Source organism: Grampus griseus (assembly GCF_964374135.1).
Source record: "Grampus griseus genome assembly, chromosome: 12".
In the NCBI taxonomy this organism is placed as follows: domain Eukaryota; kingdom Metazoa; phylum Chordata; class Mammalia; order Artiodactyla; family Delphinidae; genus Grampus; species Grampus griseus.
In genome coordinates this window covers 27,217,873-27,233,975 of record NC_139006.1, presented here as the reverse complement: position 1 = coordinate 27,233,975, position 16,103 = coordinate 27,217,873, and the positions used below count along the sequence as shown (strand labels likewise).

At 38.8% G+C, this 16,103-nt stretch overlaps 1 protein-coding gene across 3 annotated transcripts in view; it reads right to left on the bottom strand.

Annotated features, from left to right (window-relative positions):
- Window positions 1-592: 592 nt before the first annotated feature.
- Window positions 593-16,103, bottom strand: part of FAM210A (family with sequence similarity 210 member A) — a 37,519-nt gene continuing 22,008 nt past the window's right edge. For 2 of the 3 annotated variants that reach the window (XM_082667714.1, XM_082667713.1), the window contains exons 2-4: window positions 12,680-13,193; window positions 6,366-6,477; window positions 1,797-4,414 (exon numbers count right to left, since the gene is read on the bottom strand). In XM_082667714.1, the coding sequence (XP_082523840.1) occupies window positions 4,181-4,414; window positions 6,366-6,477; window positions 12,680-13,152 (819 nt within the window). In that variant the 5' untranslated portion in view covers window positions 13,153-13,193 and the 3' untranslated portion in view covers window positions 1,797-4,180. Of the gene's footprint in view, window positions 1,766-1,796; window positions 4,415-6,365; window positions 6,478-12,679; window positions 13,194-16,103 lie in introns of those variants that run through there. The other variant, XR_014297542.1, reaches the window with a different exon arrangement.

Here is a 16,103-nt window from a genome sequence, read left to right as displayed (position 1 = left end):
GTGGGCCATAGCGCCTGCCCACCAGAGGGAGGGAGAACCACATACCGGCTACCGCAGGACAACCAGGCACGCTTGCATGCAAACTTGCCTTTTTCTTTTTCACTTCAAAGAGAGTTTTCTACCATTTAAAATGGTCAAAATTCAAAGCAGAAAAAGCTGGACATAGGGAGGGAGGGAGAGGTGAGGAAAGAAGGAAGAAAGGTTCTATGCATACCTCACAGCCAGGAAGAATGAGAATATATTGTGGCTACACGTGGAACATCTCTGACCTGTCCTACAACTTCTGCTCTTATGGACCATGCTGTCTCAGAGAAAACACAACGTGAAAGTGCTTTCTGTTCGTCTCAGGCTCCATGAGCCCTCTTACTTGTAGAGAGAAAACACAAGCGCTGAGGAGGACTTTGGGGCTGCCTGTGCACTTCCCACGAGCACTATCCAAGTCAGTGGAATAATGTCATACTCTGCCTTGAAGGCTTCTGAAGTCAAGCCACATTCTCTCTGCTGAGAGAATCATTCTTATCAAAATAGCCAGATAACTGCCACAAGATAATTATGATCTGTCATCATTACTGTTGGTGGCTGCCAGCGATTTACGGGGAAGAATACAGCTTGATTTTCAAAGCCTAACCCCGAAGAAGCAAGACAACCAAAAACTTGTTTTAATGAGTTAAAATGAACCAGCTTGACATGGAAGTCACAAAGGAAAAAAATCTCAGAGGGAAAACTATACCCAATCGGCACAAACTTAGCATTTCTCAAATGTAAGTTACAAGCTCAAAATGCAGGACAAATATCTTTCAAAAATCAGAAAGCCAGGCCAAAATTCACGGCTGAAGACAAATTCTGGCCAAGTCTCTAAGAGAAGGAGAATTCTTGCCTCTATTGTTCCTTTGGGTCAAGGAGGCAGAATCTTTTGGGTACTCCGTAATATACAGATGGACCAGGAGAGACCAAACAAAGCTCCTATTTGCGGAGTGAATAATTAAAAGCACCCACCTCTGGTTCTGCAGATTTCTGGTTCAGGTGGTTAAATTCCAAGGCAGTAGAGAGGCCCATACTTTTTATAAACACTCCTGTGCAACTCCGGCCTCTAGGCCAATGTGACTGGACGCACCGTAGACCATGGCTTGGGAAAAGCCCACTGAGTAAGCATCTAATACCAAAAACCACTTCAAACCAATGTTGGTAACACTTAATCTAAATGTATTTTACTTTCTTCTAAACTAACTCCATATCTTCCCTATGGAGATTCAATTTTGAAAATCTGAAATAAATGAAGGTCCCCATTTTAAAAAGTAAGATGTAGCCAACAGAAGAAATATGTCTATATTACCATGAAAGCAAGTATTTTTCAGACAGAATCCTTTAATAATTCAGAAATGTATATCTTACCAACGCATTTTATAAAAATGGTATCATCTCAAAGGTATCAGGAAAGATGCACGTACTCTTTCTGACTCATTTGCTAAAACATTTTCTGTCCATTTCATTACCATCACCATACTCTACAATCTTCTACAGTGGCTTTGTTCAGAACATCTGAATTTGGATAAGAAATCCTGAAGATGAACCAAGTGGAAAGAACACAAGAAAGAGCTAGATATGTCTAACGTACAACTTGCTTCTTTTCTTCAAACACCTCTTCTGCCCAAACTGTTAAGATGTTTATAAAATTCCTGGAATTACCTTCTGAGGTCACTGAAATAAGACAGCCAATAGCTCCACTGCTTCCTAGAGCATAAAGGACTACAGTAACGTCTTCCATCTGTAAATAAATGGAAGGCAGATTCTATAACAAATAAGCTGAAGATTATATTTGAAGGCATAGTTTTATTATTTTTACTAGTGGCAGGAAGGTGACCTTAATACATGAACTCTTTCTCCTTTGTTGGAATCTGCAAATAGCACCCTACTGTATGCAAAATGTTGGTTCAGTAAGAGACATTTTTGTGGTACTTTAAAAGGTTGGTTTTGCTATTTTTCTTGAATAAACTAAGTCTTTTTTTACCTAATCTATTTTTCATTTCAATTGTTAATTTGCTGAGCAAACACTTTTTATCTATTTTATAGGTGTTAAATTAAATCTCAGCCATGGCTCCGTCTTCACCCTGTCAAAAATCCTACTTAAATACAGATGTGCACACCAGACACAGCAAGTATAAGGCTTATTGTAAATGAAATGGTTATGATATTTACCACACACACACACACGGATAATTTAACTCAATGCCCACTATGTGCTGCTGGCCTGCTATGAATACTCCACACGCATATTCCAGGGGTCCCCCTTTCGGCTCTTTGTAGCTTCCCTTAAGGACTAGGTTAGTAAGATGAGAGCAGCAGCATTTGACAAGATCAGATATTCCTGATACCAAATAATGACAAAAGAACTTCTTACACCTTCAGAGAATGTTTTACTAGAGCATTTCAAAGCACTCCCTATTATCTCACTTTCTGTAACTGGACAAACACAACACAATTATGAAACTGGATGGCAACAAATCTCAAACAGGCTGAACCAAAGGTGGAAACTCAGGGTTATTAGTGCTTCTAAGACCCACAATTTATCCTCATTGGAAAACACGCCCTATGCAATGTGAAAAGTAAAAAGAAAGTTTCACATAACACATGATTTTAAACCGAGCAGTCTCAGTGGTTAAAAATAAACAAACAAGAAATTTGTTAATATCCATCTTAGCATTTAATATATGCAAAAATGTGAATTATTTAATAAACAAGCTAAAACATGTTCACTGTTTTTGAATTTGAAAATGTGCTGTCAATTTGAAATCACACGTTTGATCTGTATCAGGAGACAAACCATCCTGCCTGATCGGGCCTGCATGTGGCAGAGTGAGCCCTGCCCCCTCACCACTCTACCCACCCCCACAAAGAAGAGTCCAAGCACAGCACAGCCAATATAATGATGAGACATATCAAATGCAAACATTTTTTTCCCTTTAAAGTATTCTCTAAATTTGGCCAAACTCAGTATTTAATACGGAAACCCTGCCTCACAGCAGTGATGCCTGCGGCCTTATCAGATCACTCACAACAAAGACAATCTAGAAAGAGGCCGTTCCCTCTTTCAACTCAAAGGTTAGAACTGAAGTAAAGGCAGTTAGAGCAAAAGGCAACACACAAACACATCCTCAAACACACCCACACAAATTGTGGCAACTTTCACATCTGAAAACAACTGAATTTCATTCCAAGCAGGTTTTAATGACAGTTTGCTATTTAAAAAATTCAAGTAAAATGCTCAAGTAAGGATGTTTCAATGCAAGAGGAAAACAGCAGCCTACAATCTTATAATTTTACTGCATAATGGAATCAAGACCGACTCTGGCTGGTGGAGACCAGGTGGCAGGGACAGGCAGGTCCCATCCTCCCAAACCTGCACTGCCGAGAACCACAGCTGCAGGCACTGCTAAGCGTATCTGATCTCCACCATAAACTTAAGGTGTGATGATTTTCCCTTTTCCTCTGAGAGATCAGTTGGAGAGGACATGATGCAGGAATAACAGTTTTACATTCTAGGTGAGAAAGTGCTATGACCGCACAGATTTGCTTAAAAAATTTGATTATGGCAAGCTTCAGGTAAAAATCATTTTTAAAGGGTCAATTTTTCATTTACATATAACCAATACATCTTATTTACATATATATGACCCAATTTTCATTCAGCTTTCTTTATATGAAGTCTACATTTTAACTGGTATGTAACCGTTATATACTATCTTTAGAGAAAGACTAAATATCCTCTTATTCACAGGCAGTTCTGATGATAACAGTTTGTCTCCACATTGAGAAGTGAATATCGTTAAAACCTCAAATAACAAAAAAGATGAAGACCTAGTGTTAAATCTGTGTAGGGCCGCACCAGCTATTCAAGGAGTCAGCAGCTATCTAAACACAAAGCAAGGATGACTGAAGACATGGACCACTGCTTAACGCTGCTACTGACATGAAATTCTTATACTGGGTTCATTTTTTCTTTTCAAAAAACACTGATTTTTCTAGTGATGTTCAACTTTAAAAAGTTATCTTAGTTCTTTAACCCTCAGAGAACTGCTATATTTAGGCTGCTAACCAAAAATATAATCAAGAGCATGTACCTTTGTCCAGTCCCCAAGGGTTAAAGTGCAGGAACTGTCTATAATCTGGTATATAAGGCACCCTATTCCACTTTTTTCTTAAAAGAAACCTTTCCTTTGGTTTCTTGCAGTTTTTCAGTAAGTCTGTCCTTTGTCTCCTCCATTTTCTCTGTGAGGAGCTCCTTTGTCTCCTCCATCCTGTCCTGCAGATACTCCTTCACAGGGGGTGGTGTCGACATATAGCCACGGCTGCGCAGATACTTCACAGTGAAGGAGGTCCCCCCCAGGGTCACAGTGTACCGCGCGGGCGTTGCAATCTGTGGGAAAATGAAATGGACAGATCAGTACTGATTACAACTGTTGTCTAAAGCAAAAACAGTGTGACGTTAAAATTCTTGTTAATAACCAAACTATCAATTACTTTATTGCTTCATAAGGCTGTTACATCCTATATGGTTTTCCCTCCTAACATTCCGTATTTGTCACCTAGACACTGACCCAGGATTAGAGAACATTCACAGGGGCAGCACCAAAGTTCTGTACCCATGTGCTAGTGAACCTGGGGGGCAGACTCACTGAGAACCAGAGGGAGGGCTCAGGACCCTCCCTATAACAAAGGCACATGCGTTTCCACTCCCCAGAAACCCTGCCGACCTGCACACACTATTCATCTAAACCGGAACCAAACTGAGGGACAAGCACGGGCCAAATGTTTATTCTTCACTGAGTTTAGTTTAGTTTCACTTCCAAATCTCTTTTCTTTGGCTTTTCCAGGCTTTATGCTACTTTCTCATTACAGTCCATGCTGGGCTTGGCATCCCAACCAGGAACTTCCATGAGGCCAAAAAGTGGTAAAATGGCACACATATAGGAGACATGTACACATGTCAACTGACCAGAGGTTTAAGGTCCCAAACTAACTAGTAGATGAACTGGTACAAAGGGAGAACTGTAAGAGCACAGGCTGCATCACATTCTGAGGCAAGAAACCTCAGTGTCTGCTGCTCTACCTGAGAAACCAGGTTACAGAAACCAAACACCCAGGTGGACCCTCCACACCTCTTTCCTTGCACAGGAACATGAGCAGAGCCCCTGCTGACGCCAGCCCACCTGCGTGCCAACCATGTGTTTCAATTCCAAGCAGGCCAACAGGCACTGAGCACTGATGTGCCTCCAGAGCACAGCACAGGCACAGTGGAAATACAAAGAAAGAAGACATAACTCTAAATTCCTAGGAGCTCATGATCAAAGACAAGACATTAAAAAAAGACTTAACACACAGACTGTGAAATGAGAGCATGGGATAAGGAACAGTTATAATTAGGGAAATGGTTTCAACCATCATGACAGTTGGATTAAGGTTAAATTATATACACTGTAACTAAAAACTTGATAATTTATTAATTTAATAAGTTTTAATGTTGAAAAACTCAGCAATTAAGCTTTAGCCCTCTAGTCAAAATTATCATATAAGAAATCTCCCAATATTTCAGAGGATTTTAATGAGGATGACAGAATAAAACAACATTATTTTTGAATACTACTATAAACCCATAATTCTAAGTATTTTCATAACAGTAGTAAAATAACATCTAGTTTCCCAATCTCTTCTACCTGTTTTCTTAGGATAAAGCTACATAGAACCTAATTTTTTGTCAGTTGAGAAAAATTAGATTAATATAGCTAAATTCCACAATTTACAATATGAGTCTTCTCTTCCAAAATAAAGACCCATAACTGTAAAAACTATCTATTTACAAAGATGTCATTCTCTGAATCCAGACAACAACTGTAAAGACAATGAACTCCAAAATGAAACATACATTACATCAACAACTAAGTCTAAGGTTTATCACATAAAACAATTTGATTAAACTTTACTATTTTACTGTTTAGAAAGATAAACTATTATAAACAGTAAAATAAATGCTAAATTTCACTAACATGTCAGGTGGCATGTGGATCTCTGAATAAGGAAAATTAATGTACTATCAATAGGAGAAATGTCACAGAGACAACCTGTTCATTAGAAATTCAGAAGTCTCACTTTGTCTCATCACAGCAGGTTATGAAAAACCTACCTATTCTTAAGGCAATTCTTCCTAAACCACCATTTTATTTACCCTTAAAAATTTTAGTTTACTTTTAATCATTAGACATGTAAGAGATGAAACACGGTATTTTAAGTTACAAACGTAACCCTGGGAGCAAGCACAGAGTGTTACAGAGGTTCAGTGTGAGGAGCCATCTACCCACAGCAGTACCTACCTTAAACAGGGCATATGCTGTCAGTGCATTTCCACTCTGGGAATTTTTCAGAATGTTTACTACGCTGTCAGGTAACCCAATAAGTTCTAGAAAAGGAACGACATTCACTCCTCTAAGAAAGAAACAGAAAGTAATTTATATATACATATAGATAAACTTTTAGGGATAAATATTTTCAAAAGATTATCTGAAAACATCAAAACCAAATTCTGTTTAAAAGTCAATCCTGCACCACCAAGCACTCTAATTTCACTCTAAAGGAACAACATGTGCATGAACACCAGCGTCCTGCTGTGTCTCACTGTTCACAGCTTCTGTTCATGGACATCCCTAATTAGCACACTGAGAAAAATAGAATCATTTATCAGAGAAAAATTAATAGCATTAAGTAACCTAAGAGAAATGATCAGAAATGATTCTAATCATTCTCCTGATCTTATAATCTTTAGTTCCTTAGAATGATCCAACTCAAAGTTTAAGACCTAAGATTTTTTACCTCTAAAATTACATGTCAAACTATACTATTATCATAAAAACAAGTGATATTATAACACCACTTACTGTATTATGCAAAAAATAAATGATTCTATGGGTTTCATGAAAACTTCAATTATTCTAAAAAGATGCTTCTATTCTATTATCAGACTTAAAAGGCAGGTAAAGAAGCAATTACCATGAATTGCAACAAATTTTTGGAGGGAGGGAAAGAAGGCAGAAAAAGTCTCTAATCCAACTGGTAAACCCTAATTTCTTTTTAGTTTCCCTGAGTGTCAAGTTTGCCACGCCGGAACACTCGTGCTCTCCCACTCTCTCCCTCACTGCCTGTAGTTTTGCAGACATTGTGAGCCTTCACCTCAAATCACAAGGTTCTTGTTCTGTGCTTCTCCTTCATAAACATAATATAATCATCACAGCCAGGAAACTTAACATGTAGGACAGTATATAGTTAATACAAAAGTACGTTATTTAATGTTAAAATTCCCTGAATTGGGGCTTCCCTGGTGGCGCAGTGGATGAGAGTCCGCCTGCGGATGTAGGGGACATGGGTTCGTGCCCCGGTCCGGGAGGATCCCACGTGCCGTGGAGCGGCTGGGCCCGTGAGCCATGGCCGCTGAGCCTGCGTGTCCGGAGCCTGTGCTCCACAACGGGAGAGGCCCGCGTACCGCAAAAAAAAAAAAAAAATTCCCTGAATTGTCCGGTGAGTCCCTTGTCACTATCTTGTCATGTCTTCCAGTTCTTCTCCAGAAGCGCTGCTCAGCACTTTCTGTTGAGGAGGAAGGCAGGACCTCTTTTTTGATGCTGAGATTTTTGAAACTCCCAGGCCAGCTTTGTGGTAGAACAGCCTTTCATTTGGATTTGTCTGATTGTTTCCTCATGATTAAATTTGAGGTAAATGTTTTCAGACAGGAAAGCTGCAGAATTGATTCTATGTCCATCTCAGAGCATCACAACAGGAGCCACACACTCAGTCTGTCCTGTGAGTTTGACCTGGTGTTTGACTTGTGTGAGTTTGACTTGTGGTTAAGGTCGGGTCCACAGGTTGCTCCTCTGTACAAGTACTCTTTCTCTTTGTAATTAAGAAAGGGAACAGCCTGGATCCATTATTATTACTGTAGTAGTAATCTCCTAGTTTATTTTTAATAGTAAAAAATAATTTGCTTAACTGGGGAAAAGCTGTCCCTCTCTGATTTCACTATAATACTAGGAGATTAGAGACTAATCTCAATAGATACGGATGATCATCACCAGGAATTACTGGCCATCTATACAAGAGGAAACCAGATAACTGAAGGAAACTTTAAAGAGTTAGATTTAAAAATCAACTACAAGTCCAATCCAGTTTCTTTTATCTCCACCCTCATTTCCTTTTCAAATCTCTTAAACAACAGAACCCCACTGAAGCAAGACTTAGTACTACAAAGATTTAGCGATTCTGTGGATCTAATCAAGTCACTAGGTACAATAACATCCTACCATAACATGCTAATCATCTCTTCTGGTACCCGTACAATTACCAAATTATTTCATTAATCATTTCTTAGTTCAGACTAAGCCCTGTATGTAAAATCTACATATTTAACGGCAATCATGCAGGGGGGAAAAAAGACAACATGTGGCTAAATATAAGACCAAACCGAGTGATTTAAAAACACAAAAAAACAACTGGGACTTCCCTGGTGGTCCAGTGGTAAAGAATCTGCCTTACAATGCAGGGGATGCGGGTTCGATCCCTGGTCAGGGAACTAGGATCCCACATGCCACGGGGCAACTAAGCCCATGTGCCACAACTACTCAGTTTGTGCGCCTCAACGTGTAGCCCACGTGTCACAAACTACAGAGCCCACACGCTCTGGAACCCGTGTGCCACAAACTACAGAGCCCACGTGCCCTGGAACCCACACGCCACACCTAAAGAGAAAACCCGCAGGCCACAACTAGAGAGAAGCCCGCACACCACAACGAAGAGCACTCGCACCGCAATGAAAGATTCCACATGCCTCAACAAAGATCCCATGTGCTGCAACTAAGACCCAACACAGCCAAAAATAAATAAATAAATGAATAATAAATCTAAAAAAAAAACTATCATAGGGCTTCCTTGGTGGCGCAGTGGTTGAGAGTCCGCCTGCCGATGCAGGGGACACGGGTTCATGCCCCAGTCCAGGAAGATCCCACATGCCGCAGAGCGGCTGGGCCCATGAGCCATGGCTGCTAAGCCTGCGCATCCGGAGCCTGTGCTCCGCAACGGGAGAGGCCACAACAGTGAGAGGCCCATGTACCGCAAAAAAAAAAAAAAAAAAAGAACTATCATAAAAACAAATAATAATGACCAAGATATCTTGCACAAGTATCCTGTGTAAAATAAAGAAGCAACCACCTGGTCCCACTTTTTTCTAAACTATTGATTTGATGACTTAACTTTTAAAAAATAACTTTCATTTCCTTTGGAATTACTAAACATGAAGCATTAATGAGGGTCTGATCCAAATAGTAATATCCACTCTTGTCACAAAAGTTCCCTCAGCCTGACAGAAACCTGTGCTTCACAAACCACCAGCTTTATGGATGTTCCAAATGATGCAAAAGTATATCCACAGTCTGGATGAAGTGCAGTGAAAACCAGTCAGGACTGTGCCTCAAAATGGATCTGTAACTTTAGAAATTTGAGGCCCAAATACAAGGCATCTAAACGTAGAGACAAAACCATCCTCAAAGAGCTTCATTTGACCAGAGAACTTCTTGTTAGAAGATGAAAGATCTCTGCAACTTTTCCAGAGAGAAGCAACAACAAAGCTTAGTTTAACATAAAATGTATGGACTTCCCTGGTGGTGCAGTGGTTAAGAATCCGCCTGCCAATGCAGGGGACACGGGTTCGAGCCCTGGCCTGGGAAGATCCCACATGCTGCGGACCAACCAAAACTAAGCCCGTGAGCCACAACTACTGAGTCTGCGTTCTAGAGCCCACAAGCCACAACTACTGAGCTCACACGCCACAACTACTGAAGCCCGTGCGCCTAGAGCCCGTGCTCCGCAACAAGAGAAGCCACCACAATGAGAAGCCCGCTCACCGCAAGAAGAGTAGCCCCCGCTCGCCGCAACTAGAGAAAGCCTGTGCGCAGCGACAAAGACCCAATGCCGCCAAAAATATAAATTAATTAAAAAATAAATAAATAAATAAAATCTATGAAGACGCACAATTTAGATCTCCCTGAAATAAAATGTTTCAAAAGCCTGAGATCTTCATCACTGTGTTACCTAAATACAGAATGGCATTTTGCTCTGTGGTGCTGAGAGGCAGTAATGCTAGTTGTCCCTCAAGTTACAAACTATGTTTTCCCTTTTCTTTTAATAGTAAGTAGGCAACAAGCAAATAACAGAGAACTTTTTTCAGCTAAAACCAAATAAAATAAACCCAGCCTCTAGTCAGTTGAATTGAAAACCTGTATTTAACACAATCAACTCCAACATCACAATAAAATCATCTCACAGTGAAAGATACAGTGCCATACAAGCATAAACTAATATTTTCTAAGTATCACTTCCCTTAGAACAAATCAACTTTCAATTTCTCAAGCATTAAGGACTTAACAAAACATTAAGGACTGTTCTGGAAAGCAACACATCCTACCTAATATAACTTAGCTATGTGATGCTGTAACAGAACTGGACCAGTGGTCACGGTGGGGCAGTAGAGCTGGGTCTGGGAACCAAATTTCCATGCTGACAAAGAGCCAAAGTCAGGCGGTGATGGATGAGGTATACGACTTTAAAGTGGACAGTCCCACCACATTTACACACAGGCATTCACAGAAAAAAGAGGGGGAAGGAAAAAACCAAGAAAGGTGGACTCCACAGGGGACAGCAGAACGTCACCACAACTGCATCAGTGCAGACACCACCGAAAGCGTCCTAAGTCTAATTAATATTACTAGGTTATTTGAAGGTCTGTTTTTTTGGTTATAGAACTCTTTTACTGAAGGCAAGGAAAAGTAAAAGGAACAAAAGTACTCTTTTTAATAGTCCAAACAAGAATCTCATATTCAATTATTAAAAACTTAGATTTCTCCCCCTGAGGCCAGGAGGCTGAATGCTTATTAAAGGCAACCTAGCAAAGGCAAAAGAAACATGGAAGAAACTCATCATCATCCACAACACCAAATCAGAAAAATCCTAAATGGCTCAAAAAAGAAAATTCAATATGTAGAAAACTATTCATTAAATAGAAGAACTGAATGCCTATGAAATTTTTATTCAAAATGGTACACGATTTTAGGCTCTGTTAAAAAACTAAAGGCAGTTCTGAAGATTTCTATAAATATTTTTATACATGTCCAGAAAATGTCATTAATAAAAAAATAATTCCATAAAATGCACATATAAGAATCTCTGCAAAGAAAGGAATTCTTAAAGAAAATAATGATACATAATGAAGAGGAAATAACTGAATAACAAGAACTAAATAGAAAGATATGAAAAGAAACAGAACAGCATCAATTATACAAGGTTAAAAAAAAATCCTTTTATTCAACAGAACTTTTGTAAAGAAACATTTCTAATCCCATGTTTCCCAAGAATAAGAATAGTCTCCATTCCATCATCTTTTAATTTAATAAATGATAAGCTTTTTCCAATGAGTGAGCTTTACATTAAAATATTTAATACCTTACTGTCAAACCATTAAATATAACCCAAAACTGACAATCAGTGGACTTTTGGAAAGTATAAAATAATTCTAAACCCATTAGAGGAGTTTACAAAAACATCAAAGTGGTCTTCACTGTGCATCTCATTGCCTGCAGGATGGTGAGCATACTGTTCATAGGTCACACCCAGGCCACAGCAAGAAAAGCCACACAGCACTCGGGACAGGCACACGCTGGCACACTCAGTTCTGCTGGTGGCAGAAAGAAACTGGAAATCATTGATAATCTGTTTCTACGTGTACTCCTGCTCCTAAAACAGTGTGAATGATACAACTCACTTTAAAAGAAAGGAAGAGTAATTAACAAGAAAGGTGCATTTAGAAATTCAACGTTTTATATACCTGGAGGCTAGGACCACTAAATTAACTTTTTAAAAAACATTTACTTTATTGTAGTAAAAAATACCTAACACGAGATATACCCTCTTAAGATTTTAAGCAGACAACAAATCAACTTCTGATCAGAACAAAAGACCTTACCTTGACATTCATCAGATGTAACATTAAAGCATAAGTCTGCAATTTGTTCATTTTTGTGTCTACAACAGATACAAGCCAGGCTTTGCAAAATCTTACTAATTTCCAACCAAAACCATACACATGGCAAAATAAGTTATCTTTTCACATTGATAAGCACTGTAAGAAACATATAAGTACAGAACTAACTCACGGTGCTGCCAAATCTCTGGAAACTGTCATTTTATTCCTATGCTATCCTATATGTTGATGGGACACAAGCATAGTGATTAAGGCTTGAAATCAGACTCCGAGTTATTTTGGGAAAAACTAAGTTATTCTGACTTATTCCTGCTTAATCTGTTTTCTCATTAATAAACTGGGAATAATTGCACTACCTGCTTCATATGGTTGCTGTGAGAATTAAATGAGATGATACAGTTATAAAAATTTTAGCATAATACCTGCTGTACACAGTAAGCGAATGTTAGCTACTGTTATTAAAATGTGGAAAACTGCTATGAAAAAATAGTCATCCTCTATCAATTGAAGACATTAAAGCATTTAAAAAACTACTTAAAGGCTTTCATTAGTACAATTAAGATTAACATTCTGATAAAACGGGGAAAGGCGCTCAATCAAGCAAAAACTTACTTTATGGCTGCATAATAAAACGTTCCAAACCAAACACCAGAAGTTATTAGATGCACTGGAATCAAAACTTTTCCATATTGTCTAAATGTTTTCTTAAATCGTTGATAAAGACTAATTGATCTGTCTTGTAAAGGATCAGGTTCTTCCTTTTTTTCAGAGGGAGTTCCTGGGGATGTAGCACTGGATGACAGAACCCTCTTGGATAAGATATCCTGCTCCCACTGTTTATGAAGGATCCCTGGTTGGGGTGGGTGAGCAATGAATGGCTTCCTTTCCTTTGCAACACACTGGGCAGCAGGTAAGTGCAGCCATCGTTTCTGAGGGCCCTGTACCCAAACCACTCTGGATTCTGAGGTATACAAAAGTAATGGTCCCTTCATGTTTTGACAGTGTCCCAAAAGACCAGCTTTATCTGGTTCCATGCATGTCCTATGTGCCAGTCGGAATACAGTCTTTGGTACGTTCCATTGCATTCTGAAGAACGGAGCTTGATGGATTTCAGCTTCTATAGAGACTAGATTAAAAAAAATTAGATTATACATAGATTTCCATTATAAACCAATCTACTTCAACATATATCATTAACTATTAAGAAGTAAAAGGATAGACATTGTTACCAAATCCACAGAAATTAATGTTAAGGTATATAGTTCTACCATACCAAATTTTAGAATTTCATTAAAACACATCATTTAAATATGATATAGTAAACCAGTCCAACAGACATCATGGACAGTAAGATTTCCAGGCTATTTTATTGCCACAAAAGGCATATTTGTAGGGCTTCTGTCATTCTACAAAGAAGCAGTATAGTATAACAGAAAAATCAGATCTGGAAGCTAAAGAGCTGGGCCCTAATGTTTTGGGGTCATAATTCTATGCAACTGTCTTTTAGATTTGAAGCCTAAACCCACTAGTAAAACAAGGATTACTTCATAGGTTTTTACAGGAATTATATGAAATGTATGATGAAAAGAAGTGCTTCTGTAAACTAACAAGCATCATATAAGTGTTAGTTATTAAAATATTAAGGTCTGATGAACAGTTGACATCAATACCATTTATTCTATAATGCTTTTAGACTAAATTATATAAAATTGTAAATTACATATGTTATTAACTGGTGAGAACAGAATTTTCCAGATAGCTACAACTTTGTTAAAAGACAGGATAGAAGGGCTTCCCTGGTGGCGCAGTGGTTGAGAGTCCGCCTGCCGATGCAGGGGACACGGGTTCGTGCCCCGGTCCGGGAAGATCCCACATGCCGTGGAGCGGCTAGGCCCGTGAGCCATGGCTGCTGAGCCTGCACGTCCAGAGCCTGTGCTCTGCAATAGGAGAGGCCACAACAGTGAGAGGCCCGCATACCACAAAAAAAAAAAAAAAAAAGACAGGCTAGTATAATTTTAAAAAAACATGGACTTTGAAATAAGATGGGCCCAATTGAGTTAATAGTGGTATTATTTTGAGCAAATTACTTAGCATCTCTAGACACAAAGTTTCCCCACTGGTAAAATAGAATTATTGTATGCATTATTATATAGCAAATCAGTTCCCTTCCCTCAACATCAGGCAGTGCCACCTAACCCCTAATCTTCACCCGCACCTTGCAACAGCTACCTCTCCAATTCTAATACATTGAGAATAGATGATCTTATTTTTTATAAACTGTGTACTTAATAAGAATCACAAGTTTTGAGTTAGCACCTCAGTAAATTAAGCACTCCAACAAATACAGATACACCATCTTACATGAATGTTTGTTACCTGGGATACAAAGCTGTCATTTTAAAACAACTACTAACAAACTGTCTCCTTATAAAATTAATCCCAGACTCATCCCTTCCTAATTAATAATTAACTTAGCTTCTATCAGGCTCTCACAGATGATCCAACAACACAAGGCAAATGGGCTGTGAAATGAAACTGCAAATCTTGCAAAACAAACAGGCTCCCAGGAAGCCTTTAAAGGTGATACTGGAGATGGCTGAATCAAAGCAAAGCCAGTGAAAAGTGACAGAAGACTCAGACCAGTTAATAACCAAAGAGAAAAGCTACAGGGTAATGACATGTGCTTCAAATAAAGAATGATTTAAACACTAAATGACTAAGGCCATTCAGAGAAATGATTAAGTCTGTAATTATTTTTACAAAACTGACTATTTTTTTGTTGTGAGTCAGACAGTAAGTAAAGGATATCTTACTGTGCTCACCTACCACCCCTATTTTATCTATAAATCCATGCCATGCCTATGCCAAGGGGAAAAAACACCAACTGGTTATTTATTCTAAGAATTAGCTCAGTTGGAATTATAACCTAAAATCTGTCAAATATAAAAATTCATTTAGAAACTTTTACTATGAATTTTTTGGTCTCTATTTTAGATGAATTTATTTTGAGGCTTTTCTCCAGCACCATTCATTACCTTTGAATGATTCCGGTCCCTGGTGTGAGTACAGGTGTTTTCTGAACTCAAAAGGCTTTCTTTTTCTCTTTTAAACTTATTTCCTTTACAGGGCAGTTTCCCAGGAGGTGAAGTTCCCAGAAGTCTAACTTTCAGATAACTGGATTATTATGTGTTTGTGTTAGTGAATAAAAAGAAAAAGGATTTTTTAAAAAGGCTCTTTCCAAGCTTCCAGTTTGCATCCTTTCCCCCGGTTTCAACTATTCCCCTCCCATTTTTAAAAACATCTTTATTGATATAATTCACATAATATACAAGTCACTTATTCAAGGTGTAAAATTCACTGATTTTTAGTATATTCACAGTTGTGCAACCATCGCCACAATCTAAATTTAGAACATTTTCATCACCCCCAAAAGAAACTCCAAATCTATTGCAGTCACTGCCCATTCCCTCACCCTCCCAGTCCCAGGCAACCACTAGTGTACTTTCTGTCTCTACACTTGTCTATTCTGGACACTTCGTATAAATGGAATCACACTATGTTATCTTTTGTTCCGAATCATGGGGAGCTGGGGATGTTGTGGGGGGAGTGGAGGTGGTTTGAAAATAGATTCCTGGACTCTCTTAGACCTAATAAATCAGAATGTCCTGCAGTCAAATCACACCTGACAATATGAACTTAAGAACCATTTCTCTAAGCCCATCAAATGGCTTCAGTGCCAGATGCAGCATGGCAGCAAAAATATCATCCATCATCACCATCATCATCATAATGGTAAGATGTTTTTGATTTTGAGCCCTTAGTATGGGGTTGGTGCTTTACAAACATTTTACACGTATTAACTCGTTTTATTTTTGTAACAACCCTATGACAGAGGGACTACTGTCATCACTTTACATTTGAGGACACTGAACCAATAGCTTGCCCAATGTCACTCAACTGCTGAGTGGAGGAGCTGGGATTCAAACCCAGTTTAATCCCAGGCCCATACATACTGGGTCACTAAGCTAACATGGCC